The sequence below is a fragment of the Tenrec ecaudatus genome, chromosome 2 (genome assembly GCF_050624435.1).
Source record: "Tenrec ecaudatus isolate mTenEca1 chromosome 2, mTenEca1.hap1, whole genome shotgun sequence".
In the NCBI taxonomy this organism is placed as follows: domain Eukaryota; kingdom Metazoa; phylum Chordata; class Mammalia; order Afrosoricida; family Tenrecidae; genus Tenrec; species Tenrec ecaudatus.
Window position 1 is genome coordinate 33,304,268 of NC_134531.1, and position 18,085 is coordinate 33,322,352.

At 46.9% G+C, this 18,085-nt stretch overlaps 1 protein-coding gene across 4 annotated transcripts in view; it reads left to right on the forward strand.

Moving 5' to 3' along the window:
* The window catches only part of TTC23L (tetratricopeptide repeat domain 23 like), a 54,366-nt gene extending 40,591 nt beyond the window's left edge, over positions 1–13,775 (forward strand). For 3 of the 4 annotated variants that reach the window (XM_075540918.1, XM_075540921.1, XM_075540920.1), the window contains exons 11-13: positions 2,125–2,207; positions 8,132–8,240; positions 10,888–13,775. In XM_075540918.1, the coding sequence (XP_075397033.1) occupies positions 2,125–2,207; positions 8,132–8,216 (168 nt within the window). In that variant the 3' untranslated portion in view covers positions 8,217–8,240; positions 10,888–13,775. Of the gene's footprint in view, positions 1–2,124; positions 2,208–8,131; positions 8,241–8,677; positions 10,786–10,887 lie in introns of those variants that run through there. The other variant, XM_075540919.1, reaches the window with a different exon arrangement.
* Positions 13,776–18,085: the final 4,310 nt, after the last annotated feature.

Sequence of the window (18,085 nt, forward strand, 5' to 3'; positions counted from 1 at the left end):
GTCTGACCTTCATTTGACTCAGTAATTCCTCTCGGCTGCATTGCATTTGATCAAACCCCACCAGGCATTCTACACCCTCCTTGCCATAGATTTGAGATCTCTTGTGGTTCCCTTGTCCCTGGGTTTGTTTTCTCTCCCCTTCTTTGCCCACTCTTCTCCCGTGTCCCCCTGGAACTGTCAGTCCCATTGTTTTGGGGATTGTTTATCTTGCCTATCTTATATAGATAGACATAGGGAAAAAAGGAGAAGAAAGACCTATAAACAGTTCCACATCTTTCTGCTGACCCTTATGTATGTTTTCAGACCGAGTCTGATGAGGTACCCAGCCCTGCCCTCTGAGTGGGAAGTCTGTTTTCAGGATTCCTTAGGGATTTTGTTGCTTTGCTCCCCTTGCTGCTCTGTTGCATTCCCTTTGTGTTTCACCTCAGTGTGGGGCCTGCTTAACTTTTAGAACATATTAAAAAAACAATAACCCTTTGCTATTTAGCCATTTCTGATCTGTAGCAATCTTACCTAGGGTTTGCAAGACTATAAATCTGTAGACACATATTCAGCCTCATCCTTTTTCCATGGAGCAGCTGGGTGATTTGAACCAACCTTCCCTGTGGCTAGCAGCCTGAGGCTTAAATCATTGGACTACAAGGGCTCCCTTTCTGAATTTACAAAATACAATTAAAATAACCATTCTCTTTTAATGTGACCCTCTGTTGTCAGTTCTGAGTTGGTTTTAATTCATCAGTTTTTCTCCTTCTGAGTCATAGTTGTCCACTTCTTTGCATGCCTGATCATCTCTATGTGGATTTTAGACATATCATAAGCTTATCTTGTTAGATCTTCAACCTTCTCCAACCTTGTTCTGGAATTCAAATTACTTGGGAACTATTTGGGCCTTGCTTTTAAACTGTGTTAGATGGGAGAAAAGCAGCGTGTGTTGTTATTGAAGGTGAACTGCCCCTTCGAGTTTTCTTCACTGTCACGTTTGAGGAGGCAGGTCACCAGGTCTTGCCCCCTTGGAACCACCAACCATTTTCTGTGAACAGTCTAGCACTCAATTACTGTACCAGCAAAACTCTTTTGAGAGCATTTAGCCTAGACCTAATTATGACCCAGAAGCCCTGTTAGCATAGTGGGTTGCATATTGGGATACCTACCACAAGGTCAGCAGTTCTAAACTACCAGGCGCTCTGTGGGAGAAAGAAGGCTTTCTACTCCCGTAAAGCGTTAAAGTCCCAGAAACCCACATGGGCAGTTCGACCCTGCCCTTCAGAGTTGCTATGAGTCGTGTCGACTTGATGGAAGTGGGAGGGTGAATTGGTCCTGTGTAAGCATAAGGTCATGCTGGCGGATCCCTGTGGATGATTCTGCAGCCCTGGGTAGTATCCTCACAAGCATGAATACCTGAAGGGGGCCCACAGCAGATGCTCTTTTTCTGAGCCACCACCTCTTCTTGGTGAGATGTGCTGCCAATCTCCCAGGACTCTCAGCTCTCTTTCAACTGAGAGAGTCTCTGGAGCTCAGCTTGGTTTCCCTGCCGCATTACAGCCTGGCGGGACTCTGAGGACTGACTCCATGTGACTTCTGCGTCTTAGAGGTCACTGTCATTTGTTGCCTGATCCCCAGTGCCCGGCTAACCTCACCCATATCCTGTCAGCTTTGTCTGTGTTTGCTTGTCTCCAGCAGGATGATACATCTGATCCCTATTATTCCATCTTGGCCGGAAGCAGAATTCAGTTATAAAATGGAAAAGTACCTAAGAATAGGGCCCAATGCAAATTTGGGACACGTGTCCAGATTTCACGTGTATGCACTCTTTGGTTACAGTTGTTTGGAACCTCCGAGGGAAACCACTCTGACAGCCACCTTTTCCAGAGGGCTGCCGTCGGTCTCCTGCGCAGCTTCCCGCACCCACGTATGGAGTACCAGGCAGGCACCGTGAGAGGTGCAGAGGGTGCCTAACCAGCCTTCGGTCTAGACTCTCTAACCCCCTTGCTAGGGAGCCTGTGAAATACGGCATAGGCGTTCCCGTTTGAAATGTAATCTTGTGACGCTCAGTTTCATTGGTCCCCTGCTGAGTTTGGCTTGCAATTAAGGAGGTTTTTTGGTCTTGTTTTTAACTCCCTACAGTGTCTGATAATTCAAATCTTTATATATGGACGTGAGCATCCTAAAAGCAGAGAGACAAAGCAGCTCCTTATCCTCCTGCAAAGGTGAGTTCTGAACGTGGCCCTTCCCATGGATCTGTGCCCATCAAAGCTTTTCCTGGATGCTTCCAGTCGGGGGAGGCACTCCTGGTATTGCTGCTAGTTAAGCAAACTGCCTCTGCTAGCAGGGGATCGGGTCCAGTCCAGTGTGGGGGGGGGGGAGGGGGAGGGTGGTAGCTGCAGCGAGTCCCGAACTTACGGTAGGCTTCCATTCTGGAAACTCTCAGTGAAAGTGGTTGTAGGTCAAAGGCCTCATTTTACTTTTAGTTTCCAGTATTACTGCCTGTTGTTATCAGCATCTTTATACAACTGATCTTTATTGGTCTTTGAGTGTTGAAAACATCAGATATAAATGGACAGTTAGACTTTAATGAATACCCAAAAAGAACCTGCGGTGCCACGATTCTTTTGAGAGTTATGCTACCGGGGGTATAAATAGTGCAGGTGTTATAGGTACAGCAACTTGAATGACTCCACTGCACAGGAACAGCTAGCTGGTGCTTCTCACAGTTAGAAACTCTGAGTAAGATCATGCCTGGTCTTAGAGGCAAGGATGGTGAGTCCCCCTCTCACTTTATACATGTTGTCAAGGCAGACCAGTCCCTAGAGAAAGACATCATGTTTCCTAAAGTATGAGGGGCAGCCCAAAAGAGGAGGCCCTCAGTAAGCTGGATGGACACAGTGGCTGCAACAGTGGTCTCAAACATAAGAACAATTGTGAGGCTAGGAGCAGAACCGGGCAGTTGTCTCATTCTGTTGTGTGTAGGGTCAACATCACCTCGTCTATGGCACGGTGGGCAACAGTGTTATTACAATGAGGGTGGAGCTTTACCAGCTGTCGGGCAGGTGTACAGTTCAATGGCTGTCTGTTGTCACAATTGGACATTTCCCAACATGTTATCCATTATGACGCTTGACACCACACTGACTTTATTGTAGACCAGGCCACAGTGTTGTGAGCAGTAAAGGAATGTCTGAGAGTGATAATGTTAGCAAATTTCACACGACCGTGTTGTGTGTAGTACACCTTACTAATGGTAAGGTGCTGCGAGTGCGGTTCATCTTTAACTCAAATGTATTGTAAATTGGGGACTACCTGTAGCTCTTCCCTTGTAGTCCCTTAGAATCCGGTGTTATAGGGGCCTACTGTTATGATATGTATTTATCCCATACAATGCCAAGCATTGTAGCCAAGTCCAGCTGACACTCTGTGATAGATACAATAGGAATTTATAAAAAATAATGTTGCATTGGCTCCATCTCACCAAGGTCTTATGTAAAACAAAACAAAGCACCAGCCATCCTCACAACTGGTGTTATGCTGGAACCCGTTTTGTCAGCCACGTGTGAGTGCATCCAGCAGGGTATAAAATGAGCCCTCTCTGGAGCAGGAGCTAGAGGACTTCACTACCAATAAGAGAAGAGTGGGGTGCATCTTTTGCACCCTGAGATCCTTGCACAGTGAGCCTCCTTGGTCCAGAAGACAGCTTCGACACCACAAGGAGTGGCCAAGGAGCAGCAGAACCAGGGGCCAAAGCATGAGACAGAGCAGTGGACTTCCCAGCTGAAAGAGCAAGGAAAGCAGAGTGCTTTGGGGCAGGAGGCGGCTTTGTTGAGTAGGGTACCTCGAGGCACTTAACTGGGGGAGCTGGGTTTTCCTGGGGCCTTGGGCTGGAACTGAGTGCCTTTGGATTGAGGCTTACAGCAGAGTGGCATGTCTTTGGGGCTAATGAAACAGCACCAAATGAACTTTGTGGCATTGTCTGAGCTGAGCAGAGGCCACGCCAAGAAGCTGAGGTCCAGAGAGGGGCCCGCCTGTAGGCACGACAGAACATAAACCGTCCTGACTGAACAACTGTATCCTGAGCACTTCTCACCTAAACTGTAACCTGCTAACGTGTTTAACAAGCCCCATAATTGTGAGGATCGTTTGTGAGTTCTGTGTGCCCCCTGCAAGGAATTATCCAACCCAGCGAAGTACTGCGGGAGGGCGACAAAGCACCCAAATAAGGGGGTAAAGAGAGTCCTTGAAGGACTCTGCTGTAGTAGAAGTTGAGTCAGGAAAGGTTCCCTTCCCCTGAAACAAGCTTCCATCTCTTTCCTCAAGAACTGCTGAGCAAAGCCATAGGACCGCTGCCAAAGCTCAGATGTTGAGAAGCAGCACAAGGATTGCTCTCTCTGTTTTGGCATCTCGCTGGAATAATCAATCCCAGATGCCTTGGAAGTCAGCTCGTTCTCCACTGTACTTGTGCTTCCTACCCCCCCCCCCTTCGGAGACCCACTGACCACACTCACTGCACTGCCCTCACTAAGTCAAGCTCTGGCCCTGTGACGCGGCCTCAGACAAGGTACAGCGGGCCTGGCTCCACTCCGTGGCGTCAGTTCATCTCAAGATTAGGCGACAGCTGCAAGGGCCTCGAGTGAGATTTTTAATGTCTCAAAGAATATGGGGGGTGGCATAGAAAAAACATCTCCCTTTGTAGATTAAGGTGTCCCCTTAGTGAAGATATCTCTGGGGCATAGGACTTGGGGAGACGTTTACTTTCTAGTTTGAGTCTCTGTGTTGATTTTTTTTTAACCAAGAAGTCATTTTCAAATTAGTGATCATACACATAAAGATAAGTTTTTAGAAGTCAATGTATATCAAGTATGAAGAGACAGGATAAGGTCACATTTAGAGAATGGTCTGGAGCTCGGCAAGCTATTGTCTTTGTGACTTTGGGAAAGTCACTTTTCCTGGGTCCCTCCGCTGTCCAATAGAGATTGTAACTTCAGATGGTGGCTTCACTGCCTCTTCACACTCCCATGATGTCCTTCTCCAGGGACTGGTCTCTCTAGTGATATGTCCAAAGTACATCAAATGAAATCTCAACACCCTTGCCTCAGAAGAGCATTCTGACTACACTATATTCATCCAAGACAAACATGTTTGTTATATTGGCAGTTCATGGTATTTCCAATATTTCACCACCACATAATTCAAATGCACCAACTATTCTTTGGTCTTTCTTATTCAATGTCCAACTTTCACATGTGTAGGAGGCAATTGAAAATACCATGGATTGGGTCAGGTGCACGTTCATCCTCAAAACAGCATCCTTGCTGTTCAACACTTTTAAAAGGGCATGTGCAACTGATTTACACAATGTGTCTTTTGGTTCTTCCATAAACATTGATTGTGGATCCAAGCAAGATGAAATCCTTGAAAACGTCACTATTTTCTTGATTAATCAAGATGTTTCCCTATTGATCAATTTGTGATGATATTATTTTCTTCACATTGAGTTATTAAGTGCTTCAAGTCCTCCGCACTTTCAGGAAGCAAGGTGCTGTCATCTGCATACTGCAGGTTGTGAATGAGCCTTCCTCCCATCCTGATGCCACCTTCTTCCTCATATAGTCCAGCTCCTCTGATGATCTTCTTAGCACACAGACTGAACAAACTGTAAGAGGATTCAACCCCGAGGCACACCTTAGATTGAACAAACTGTAAGAGGATACAACCCTGAGGCACACCTTTCCTGACTTAAAAAAAAATCATTTTATTGGGGACCTTTCCTGATTTTAAACCATGCATTAGTCCTCTTTTCTGTCAGCCCAACTGCCTCCTGATCCATATACAAGTTCTGAGTGAGAAAAATTAAGTGTTCTGAAATTGACATTACCCCCCCCCCAAGGCTATCCATGGTTTATTATCTACACAGTCAAGTGTCTTGGCAGAGTCAAGGAAACACAAGTACATATCTTTCCGGTGTTCTCTACTTCCAGCCAAGATGCATCTGACATCAGCAATGACATCCCTCATTCCACGTCCCCTTCTGAATCAGGTCTGAACTTCTGGTGGCTGTTAATGAACTGCTGCAGCCATTGTTGGATGATCTTTGACAAGCGATTACTTAAATGTCATGTCTGGTATTTTTCTATAGTTTAAGAATTCCGTTGGCTCACCTTTCTTTGGAATGGGCACAAATATGGATCTCTTCTGGTCAATTGGACAAGTAACTGTCTTCCAAACTTCCTGACACAGATGAGTGTGTGCTTCTGAAGAATACTTCGTCAGCTTTTTGAAACATTTCAGTTGGTGTTCCCTCAATTCCTGGAATCAATCATGTTGTTGGCTAATCCTTTCAGTGCCGCTTGGACTTCTTCCTTCAGCCCCATTGATTCTTGCTTATATGCTACTTCTTGAACTGGTGGCATGTTGACTAGTTCTTGTTGGTACAGTGACTCTGTATATTCCTTCTACCATCTTTTGACGTTTCCTGTACCATTCAATAATTTGCCCACAGAATTTTCTAATATTGCAACTTGAAGCTTGCGTTTTTTCCCCCTTCAGTTGAAGATTTGCTGAGTGTGTTCTTCCTTTTTGGTTTCCTCACTCTAGATCTTTGCATGTCATGGCATTTTACTTTGCCTTCTCAAGTCAGGCGAGCCTCGGTTTGGATGCGAACTCTACCATTTCCGATGAGACATTGGACAAGTTCCTCTCAGGCTCGGTTTTCTCATCTAACAACTGGGCTTAGATTGCACTCTAGAACATGGAAGTGTTCACATGTGAGATGATTCACATAAAGCACTGAGCATACCACCTGGTATAGTCAGTCAGGGCTCAAGAAATATTAGCAATTTCTACAACTCTACAACTCTTGAAATCATGAAAACCCAGAGCATCCCTGACACGCGTCTCTGGGACAGTGGAATGTTGAGAACTTATTTAGATAGAACTTTTGATGGGTCTTAAGTGAAGAAGCCAACAGAAGGGTCAAGGGAAACCACTCTTTCTCTTTATGGGTGGGGAAGCGCCTCAATGCCCATTCCTTCTCCCCTGACCTACTGTCCTCATGGTCATGGGGACGTCATGGAAGTATGGCCTCTTCTTGACTGAAGGGCTGCAGAGGTTAAGCCAAAGAAAAGTGGAGTGGCAGTGGGGATCGGGAGTGGGGATCTGTGGAAAACGAATCGGTGGTATTCAGCAGGTTCTGGGTCAGCCAGATCACACTTGGGCAAGGCCTTGGTGATGAAGCTCTGTTCTGCCTACTGTACTGGCAGGCGGCTGGATGACTGGGCTTTTGCTATGCTTTATGAGTAAATTCCCAACGAGAGGAGAAATGATTTGGCCCAACTTTCCTATGGAAGGAACCTTGGTGGCACAGCAGGCTAAGTGGTGGCCTGCTGAAAGCTTGGCAGCTGAGCCCGTCAGCTGCCCCTGCAGTCGTTGGTGTGGACGGGTGGGAAGCGCAGAGTGGCGCCAGCAGCCCCATCATTCAGGTGCGACGATCCCTCTTCAGTCTTCCTTACTCACAAGCTTGGGCTCTCCCTTGTGAGGAGCAGAGGCCACAACTCCACACAGCCAGCCACAGGGGATGCTGTCTTGAACCGAGCCACCGGGAGCTCTCCTAGGCCCACCAAAATGGACAGGTGTGTTGAACATGGACTAGAGAAAAGACAGCACACCTGTTTCACCCCAGGGGCTGCGCGTGGGGTGGGGGCTTGTCTGCCATGCCGTAGGGACGGTGGGCTGACTGAACTTCCTCCACGTAGTTGGGTCCCAGCAGTGAAAAGGGCATGGCACTCTTGCTCAGTCTTGGCACTCGGTTGGGGAATCCCAGCTCTGCCCTGAAAACAGCGCTCTAGCCCAAAGTCACTTAAGGCTTCGGGGCCTATGGGTCCTCTGTCACTACCCGCATCAACAAGCACAGGGGAGCCCCTCCCACGTGGAGAGAGCAGCTGCAGGTGGGAAGAAGGTAAGTCACACTCGCACTCGGTCACCACCGCAAGAGAACAGCGAGCTTGTCGGGAACCAGGCCCGAGAGGATGTGAGGCCACTGCTGCAGGCTCGGTGAGGGGTCTTAAGGGTGAGGGGCGCAGAAAGAGACGGCCTAGGGGAGCCGGACGACCATGGAGGCTGACACCTGAACTGTTTCCCCAAGGACAAGTCACAACAGCTCGTCGAGGTGGCGGAGAGAGGGCCCTGCCCGGAGGAGGAGTTCTCTATGCAGAGGCGCAGAGGCCTGAGGGAGCACAGTCAGGGGAAGCAGGGTAAGTCCTTGATGCTTCTGTTCTGTAAGAGAGCTGGTCCGGGGATGCCCCCTGGTTAACTGACAGAGGGAGGGCAGCTCTGGGAAAAGCCAATCTGGGCCAAGTAAAGCAGCTCAGGATAGTTCCTGCAGGACTCACGGCGATTTTCAGATGCTACGCTGCACGCTGACGCTTCTGGAGGAGGGTGTTTGCAGGCTTTCTGTATGGGCAGGGAGCCTGGTCGAACCACACCTCCACAGAAGCAGGGTGTCCAGAGCCCTGGAATGGGTGTTTGGGTAGAAAGGGAGAAGGTTGAGGGGGGGAGGGTGGAACCGAGGGCAGTAAGGATGGAACGCTCTGGGGTGAGTCCTGTGCCCCAACTCCGAGAGAGCCGCCTGTGGAATCCTGGGTTGTGTGACATACACTTCACATAGGTCTGGCCTCTCTTGACTCCGCAGGCATATGACTCCGGTGTCGCAGAATGAAGGGGCAGGGGACCAGCAGTGACTGGTTTACTAGCCGCCAGCCCTTCACAAGATTTCCGAAGCGATGATTTCATCTATCACTGGTCCCCTGAAGGAAGAAGCCGATGGGAAAAGGGAGGGGGTTTCTTTTGGAAATCTTCAAATTCGCTCATTTTGAAGGAGGCATCCTTCCATGGTTTAGAGCAAGGATCCTCAAATGTTTTAAACAAGGGGCCAGTTCACCGTTCCTCAGACCCATTGCAGGGCCAGTTTATAGTTAAAAAAAAAAAAGAACAAATTCCTATGCACACTGCACATATTTTATTTTGAAGTAAAAAACAAAATGGGGCACAAACACCCGGCGGCCTGGATAAATATCCTTGGCGGGATTTGAGGACCCATGGTCTAGAGTCTACAAAGCCTCTTTCTGATTCTTAGGTGTCAATGAATTCGCTTTGTAACCGCCCCAGTTTCCCTATGGACTTGCTGAGAACAAAGCAGTTACTAACAAGCACCCCAGTGGACTTCTACCCACCTGACTTCTTTGGGGGAATGGCCAGTAGTGTACATTTTGGTGACATCAACATTACATGGCCTTTGCCTCAAAGGAGGGATGAAGGGTTGGTTTTGTTTCAGGCAAAGCATGTGGCCTTGCTGGGACGGTAAGAGTCAGCCCAAACCAAACCCACGGCCGTCAATTCAGTGCCGACTCATGGCAACCCTCTGGCCGGGTAGAACTGACCCCGTGGGCTCCTGAGACTGAGCCCCCACCATGCCACCAGGCCTCCGAGGGGCCTGAGGGTGTAAGAATGCTTTTGCAGTTTGGTAGAGATTTGGGGTCCCACATCAGAGCATAATAAAGACTTCATGAACAATGACGACCTGACCAAAGAACTGTGTAGCTGATCCTCAGAACAAGACTTTAGCAGAACACTGGGAACTAACTCTTCATGAGTCAGGGTGGGCAAGAGCCCTGATGTTGTAGTGGTTACCTGCTGGGCTGCGGTCCATGTGGTGGGCGGTTCGAAACCACCAGCAATTCCGAAGGAGAAAGACTGGGCTTTCTACTCCCGTTAATAGTTCAGTTTCGGAAACCCACGGAGTGGAGAAGGATCACTAAGAGTCAGCATCGAGGCATCGACTCGATGTCAGAGAGTGAGAGAGAGCTCTAGGTCTAGAGAGAGACAAGATGGCTTTCCTATCTGCTGAATCCCTCTCTCGTGTCTCCGAGAAGAGATGAAGTGATCTCCAGCGCTTAGCAGAGGTCCTGGCCCCCATTTATAAACAAACAGCACCAAAACCCAAACTCACTCACATGAGTAGATTTTGACTCGCAGTGACCTTGCGGTTAGCAGCCCCGTGCCTCGGCCTTTACAGCCCCAGGTTCCTTCCTCTGGCCCCACTGTGGTCATGCACTGAATCAAGCTGTGCCTATTGATTGACACCTGTGCTCTGACTTCATGGCCTTCTAGTTGCGTGAAGCAAAAGGCTGGTAACTCTGGAAAGCTCCCACCAGGCTAGTGTGGAGACATCTTTAAAAGTGTGCTGCCAGAAACATGAGAGCATTATAGATCCAAAAGCCTGACACAATTACTGAAATCCGAAGAAGATAAAATACAGAGGAAGATGAGGCTTTCTACTCCAGTAGAAAGTTACAGCCCTCACCTCAAAACCTGCCGGGGTTTCTACTCTAACCTAGTGTCACTAAGCCACTATTGGCACTGAGCCAGGTTTCCATATGACCGGAGTTTAGCCAAGGGTATCCTGCCACCTTGTGGTGGGAGCATGGACTGTCCCACCACGAGAAGAGGTCACCTGGAAGCCATGGACTGCATCAGAGGCTCTGAGTGAAGACAGTCGTTGAGCTGAGACAAAAGCACAGCGCCCTGAATGAAGACATCGGACCAAATGGAAACGTCACTGCTCTTTCTTTAGAGTGCAACCCCCCAGTCCTGCCCCCCTTTGGGAAGTCTCTCGGGGACAGCGTTTGGGGAGCATGGTCGGTAATAAGGGGAAAGAGTCCATTGCTTCCTGCTGAGCTCAACCCAGGTAAAACCCCATCATTGCTCACAGAAACCCCCAAACCCAAGCCAGCTGCCCTGGAATCAAATAAGGCTCTGTGGCTTAGTGACAGGGGAGAGGATGGGCCGCTCGTGGGGAAATTGCAAGATCACTCACTCAAGTGGGTTTCTCCCTTCCCCTAGGCTTTCTGCTATTGGTACAGATGAAGATACTATACAAGACGGTCAGCAATAAAGCCATCCTGGTTGAGAACAAACTCTGCATCACGAATGTGTTTCATCAACAGCTCTAGCAGCAGAGTAGCTTTGACCAAGGACTCCAGGGGAGAGGCCCACTTAGCTCTAAGCATGGCGGGGAAACGCCCGTGAGCCTGGCCCAGGAGGAAAGGATTGATTGCTTGCTTGGAGTCGCAGTTCCTGGACGCCAGGACTTTCCATTTCTTTTTCTACCTCTAAGCTCACTCTCTTCATCGTGGGTTTGTTGTTGTTGAATTCTGCGTTGCTTAAGCAGTTTATTGTCAACATCTTAGTACACTGGTAAGGACATGTTTTTTCTCACAACCTGTGTGAGGTCACTGAAAGATAGCTTTCGGAGGAAATGTCTGACGCCTCTAAAATAGGTGCCCCATGTGTCCCACTGACATCAGAGGGGTTCTTGTCCATGAAGAAACTAGGAATGAGATGTTTGCCTCAGTGGTTCAGGGCCAGCCTGGTAATTATAAATCAAACTTCCCGAATTGTGGGTAATTACTTTGATGGTTAATCTTGTGTGTCGACTTGACTAGGTTTCCCAGTGGTTTGGCAGAGATTGGACTATCTGTTCTGTTCTTCCATAATGTAATGATTCTACATTTGGTGAGCTGATGGGAGCAAACAATCAGTTGGAAACCAATCTATTTCCTTGGAGGGAACCAAGATATAGAAGTTCTAGAAAACACACACCCACTCTCTCTTCCATCTAACTCATCAGCCTCTGACATCTGGTTCTTGGGCATGTGAGCCAGCAGCCTGCTGTCTGACCTGCAATGAAGGGAGTAAGGAGCCTTCAGCCTGACGTGTTTCAGATTTAGAACTTGCCAGCATCCTCTCTCTGAAATGTTTCTCTCTATATTCATAGGAGCTCTGTCTAGATGAGGAGCTGCTATTCTTACCCAGGATCTCATGAACTGACCAAAGTGCTCTCCGAAGAGTCGCTTCCACTACCATATAATGTCCATAGGTTGAACGACGTCTCACCCCAGACCCCCAGTATGTGCTGTGAATCCTAACCTCTATACCTGCGAAGATCATCATCTCAACTGAGAAGAGGTTGCGTTCCGTTATGTTAATGAGCCAGTATTAGTAGTGGGTGTGTCATTAACATCTCTCTTGAGATCTGAATGTGGTGAAATGGTAAGTAGAGCCGAGATGGGTAAGACCAATGCCAAGCCACGTGGAGGTCTCCGAGGAACCAGGAAAGAAGCTGCAGACACCAGAGCATCCCAGCAGAGCTGATGAAGAAAGCCTTTTCCTAGAGCTGGCAACTGCCATTTGGAGTCTCAGCTTTCTAGACTGTGAGAAAGTTAATTCATTTGTTAGAGCCCATCACTCATGAAAGAGCCCCGGTGGTGTAAGTGGTTACGAGTTGGGCTGTGTGCGATCTGCATGGCAGGCAGTTCAAAACCACTAGCTGGGCTTTCTACTCCCTTCAATAGTTACAGTCTCAGGTGTCGATAAGATCAGGTATCAGGCATCAAAGAACAAAAAAATCATCATTGTGAATGAGAGTACGGAGTAGAGACCCAAGGCTCATCTGTAGGCAACTGGACAGAAGTCATTTTATACCCTTAAAAAGAAGTGTCTTGGGGAGGAGACGAGCCAGTCAGGGTGCAGTAGCACCAATGAAACATATAGCTTTCCTCTAGTCTGTTGATGTTTCCTCCTCCCCACTATCATGACCCCAATTCTACCTTAAAAATCCAGTTAGACCAGAGGATATACACTGGTACAGGTCAGAGCTGGAAACACAGAATACAGGACAGATGATCCCTTCAGGACCCTTAAGAGTAGCAATACCAGGAAGGGAAGGGAAAGGTAGGGTGGAAAGGGGGAATCAATCACAATAATCTACATATAACCCCCTCCCTGGCAGACATACACCAGAAAAGTGGGTGAAGGGAGATATCGGACAGCGTAAGACATGAAAAAAATACTAGTAATTTATAAATTATCAAGGGTTTGTTAGCGAGGGAACAAAAATGAGGAACTGATACCAAGGGCTCAAGTAGAAAGAAAATGGTTTGAGCATGAAGATGGCAACAAGTGTACAAATGTGCTTGACACAATAGATGAATGTATGGATTGTGCTAAGAGTTGTACTAGCCTCCAATAAAATGATTTATTTAAAGCAAAAAGTAGAATCAGCAGGGGAAAAAATTAGTCTCAGAATTTGAGTCAGCCTGGACTCGATGCCGGCAGAGTTTTAAGCACCTGTGATATTACTGACATAGCAGCAGTCGGTAATTAAGAAGTTGGATTTTCAGCAGCGGCTACGGAAAAAACAAAGTATCAGGATGGAATGGTCACTCAACCTTTGTTTGGGGGTGTCCTCCCCAAGTTAAAAATTTTTACTGTTTTATAAAATCTCTAAGTCTTAATATCTCAAACAGGCAAACATATATCAATGGGAAAAATGGTATAAAACAGAAAACCATTAAAAAATGTTGTGTAGTTTTTGCATTTGAATTTTGTTTTATCATTCCAGTTCTTTATTATCCACATAAAATTGCAGTCCGCAAGATAGGTTCTGGGGTTAAAATTCTTTAAGAAATTGTGGTTGTGATGACAGCTATCACACCTGACAAAAATGCGTTGCTACCCATGTCACATCCCAAAGTTCTGTGTGTTTTCTGCTTCCTAAAGTCGCGCAGTGTTAAGAATCAGGAGTGTCCACACACTAGTCTCATAGAAAGCAGCGTTCCCACAGACCTGCAGATGAGAGTAAAGCTATTTTCTCATTCATTCCGCGGGAGCCAATCATCTGGAAAATCGGGTGCCATCAAAGTCCAATGTTCCTAAATAGCCAATGTGATGCCCAGCCTATCCATTCTTGCGAATGGGCACGCAGGCACTGAGCTGTGTGGTGTTGAGGAGCTACTTCCCTACCATCTCTCTACTTAGTGAGGGAAACAGAAATAAGCCTATGTTTAAGTGCCTGGTAGCAGATGTTAATAAACACTTACTAGCAAACACACAGCCTGTTCTGACAACTCAATGAAGACCCGCTTCAGTTTGGTTGGTTCACCCATCATTTTGCAAGAGTAATCCATGTATGGCCGATAGGCCAGAAACCACAGTCAGTGGGGGCGGGGGGGGGGCATACAACCAGAAATCCTGGGGCAAAATACCCATTTAAGGACCAAGCCTCAGGTACCAAGTCTAAGATTACAGGCTACAGAGATTCTGCTAGCCTTCTCATGCAAGGACCAAGAACTGTTCTGACATCGATTCAAATATCCTGAATACCTCTAGTTCTCCAATGAAGGCCGCTATCAATATCCTGCACATTATCAACATAGAAAGCCACTGTTCGTCTCTACTATATTGATCACCACCCCCCCACACACCATCTGTCCGGTTGTCATACTTTGGAGCAGTCGGCACGGTGCTACGATGCTGCAAGCTAAGCCGCCAGTATTTCAGACAGCAGGGTTTCCCATAGTGAACAGCATTTATCAGAGTGCAAGACATGAAGAAATAATCATTGATAAATTATCAAAGGTTCGTGAGGGAGGAAGGAAGGGTGCGGGGGTGGGCGGGCAATGAGCTGATACCATGGGCTCAAGTAGAAAGAAAATGTTTTAAGACTGATGACAACAAATGTACAAATGTTCTTGACACAATGGATGTATTAAGAGTTGTACTAGTCCAATAAAATTATTTTAAAAAAAGAACAGCAACCGGGGAAGGAATAGGGAGTCCACTTCTGAGGGATTAGCCACTGGGTAGCTAAGAGTAGCAGTCAAACACTGTCTGACAGTGCCAGAAAACCAGCCCCTCAGTTTGGACGACCCTCAAAGTACAGCTGACCCTAGTGACGTGGAGGGAGTAAAGCCTGACTTGCTGGTGATGAGTCAGTTCATGGCTCTTCCAGCCACAATCCCCTATGTGATATAGATCTGGACTTGAGCCCCGTTGCTATTGACCCATTGTGGAGGACATTATCTGTTAACAAAGACATTAAGACGTGATCTTAGTAGCCGGTGTGAATCAGCCCACATTCTTTGTTCACTGGTTATCTTGGTTATTGTTACTTGGCATGGATGCAAGGAGTAATATGCTACAGCTGAGGAGCAAAGCGGCTTCTGGAGTGGCCTAGAGGAAAACCCTGGCTTTTTACAATTAGTAGGAGGCCAATGACTACTGGAAACATCTTGCCAGAGCCCACAGGGGTACCAAAAAAACTCGAATTTTTTTCCCGAAGCTGTGTATTGAAAATTTTTTTACAAAAAGACTTTATCATCTTCAAAGTACTCTTCATTACACTTAATACATTTGTCAAATCTGCAATCCCATTCTTGGATACGTTTTTCAAACACATCTGTTTGGATGACTGACAGCACCTCCCTCGTTTTTTTCTTCACCTCTTCTAGGCCTGTCATCAAATTGTTGTCCTTTCGTGTCCCTATGCATTCTCGGAAACAAAAAGAATTTGAACGGAGTGAGGTCAAGAGAGGAATGCTGTGTGGTGCCAAATACTGGTGCACTGAGTTGGCTGCGTGAGCAGGTGCATTATCGTGGTGGCAAAAACCAGTCTCCCATCTGCCACAAATCAGGCCTTTGTTGTCGCACTGTTATGCAATCTTTTCAGAACCTCTAAATAGGAAGCTTGATTAACAGTTTGACCTTTTGAAAATAATTCCAAATGCACAAGTCAACATTTTCATCCATTTGGGAAGTTGATGGACGTCCATAACAAGGTTTGTCATCACTTGATGAGAAAACCACTCATACACTTGTTTTTCCCCATAGAGTTGTCCTTGTAAGCTGTGTTCAAAGTCACAAGTTTCTGCAGCATTGAGGTAGTTTTTTGTGCCAACCTGGCCGATAAACATGTGGGGTTAATTGAAGGGCGGAGGGATAAATGGCTTGGTGAGCCTCGCCTTTCTAGTTCTCAGGTCTCTTGCTTTGTGATGGTCAGTCCAGGGTGCAGCTGCCTTAGCCCATTCCCTGCTTCAACTGACAAGGCTCACTTCCTGCAAGACATCCCTGAGAAGCCACATGGACCTACCCTGATGCAGCCCTGGGTGCTGGAGCAGCCGTGTGACTGCTGCCAGTGCTGAGATGCTTACACCACCACTGGATCCAAAGACTTTCTACCCACTAGCTTGTGATCATCTTGCATTGAGCATCATTGCACGTGTTTCGTGAATCTGAAGAGGACTTTATGGATTGACATATAGGCTAATGTCAGACGTATGGACTTGATCTGGACTGTGCTGGGATGTTTCTCAATGTTCAATTGCTCTTGTATATAAACCTCTCCCTTATACACATTTGTGTGTCCATGGATTTGTTTCTCTAGGCTTCCCAGACTGACCCAGAGAGGAAGTGACACTGTGGCGGAAACAGTGAGCCCAAGCCCAGCAGCTGTGAGGACAGTGCAAGCGCGGTCACTGGGGATCAGAGCCAGCCCGATGGCGAAAAGAACATCTTCATCAACAAGCTATTAATTTAAAAAAGAAACCCTACTCCACTTACTCTGCGAATTATCAAAACCTCGTGTAGTGACAGGTGGGGCTAGCAGACACACTTGAGGGTGATTTCTGACAGGAACATGAGCTAACCACATCTGGAATGGGAATTTCAAGTTAGACCTACCGACTGTTGTTGGGTTAGCTGTAACCTTACCCACATGTAAAAGTGAGACCACCCTTCTTGAGTGAAAGCGATGGCCAAGGTAACGGAGGAAAGAGAACTTCGTTCACGTCTGGTTTCAGGTGGCGGCAGAGGGCCGGCAGGGTACACTCATGGCAGAGCCAGTTCTGAAACGCCCCCTGTGCCCCAGTCCAGTGGCACACATCGCCTGTCCAGCAGCTAGTGCCCTTTACTGAGACCCCTTCAGCCAGCCACAGAAATTCCTTAGATTCTTATAAAAGCGATTGTTTCCAGGTATATTTTTAATGGAAACGCAGAATTTCATCATTTTTTATTATCCTAAAATGGAAATTCAATCAATTTTGTTAAAGCACTACGTCTACATCTTCAAATAGGGTCTTAGCAAATTAAAAATGGAAATGTTACTACCCATTCAGGGTAAGCACAATACCACTAAAAAAAAATCACAAGTGATTAAAACTCACTGCTACCCAGGCAATACTGGCGCTAACTACATATGGGAGTAGAAAACCTGGTCTTTCTCCCACGGAGATGCCAGTGGCTTCCAACTACCCACCAGCAGGATTTCGGCTCAGCATCCAGACTCCTTAACCACAATACCACTAAAAAAGAAAATGAGGGACGTTCCAAAAATTAAAGCTTTTAAAAACAAACCTAAAAATAAATAAATAAATAAACCTATTCCTGCAAAGTGCTCCCTCTGGTGGTCTTTGGTAGGAAGGAGCTAGACTCAAGTATAATAAAAATGACTAGGTAAACTACCTAAGAAATTCTGTATTGAATCAGTAATGCAATGTAAGAATGGTCTATAAATTGCTTAGTTTCTGAATAAATGGCTTCAGCTAACATGGTAGCCTGGATATGCAAAAAATGTCAGCCTCATTACATCAGTTCATTTTTCAAGTCCCTTACAGCTTCCACCTGTGAAAATCAGCAACATTAGATCAAAATGGAAATGAGAGAGAACCTGAGTGACTAACAAGCAGGTAGAAGATAACTGGAACATGGAGGCGCTTTACATGACCATGAAATCCCAGCCACTGTGCTAGGCAGGGCGCACGTCTGTGACCAGAAAGCAGACGACGGCACGTTTCCAATGAAGGGAAGATGGCAGTCCCTGGGATGGTAGCCGCTACTTTCATTCCTACGTTTTTGATGGATACCATTCTTGGTGTTTGCCTCAACAAAATACATTTCGACTTTCCTTTTCTGAAATCATAAGGGGTCTTCAAGAAGTCTGTGGAGAACTCAACTCTTCATTCTATTTCCCAGGAATGTTGGGAAGCCGCCTAGCTAGCACTACATGTTACAGAACTCCGACTTGTCACGCTCCAGGCGTCTCCGTTACCAGCCACTCCCCTGGCCAGGTTAGGGAGGAGCCTACCCTGAGGGGCTTCCCCGCCATCCCTCTAGGGGCACTCTTCACCGCTAGGGCTGGCCTAAAGGTAAGGCAGGCCATTCCAAGCATATGCCTGTGCTGTGACTAATGGCCTTCGTGATGAGG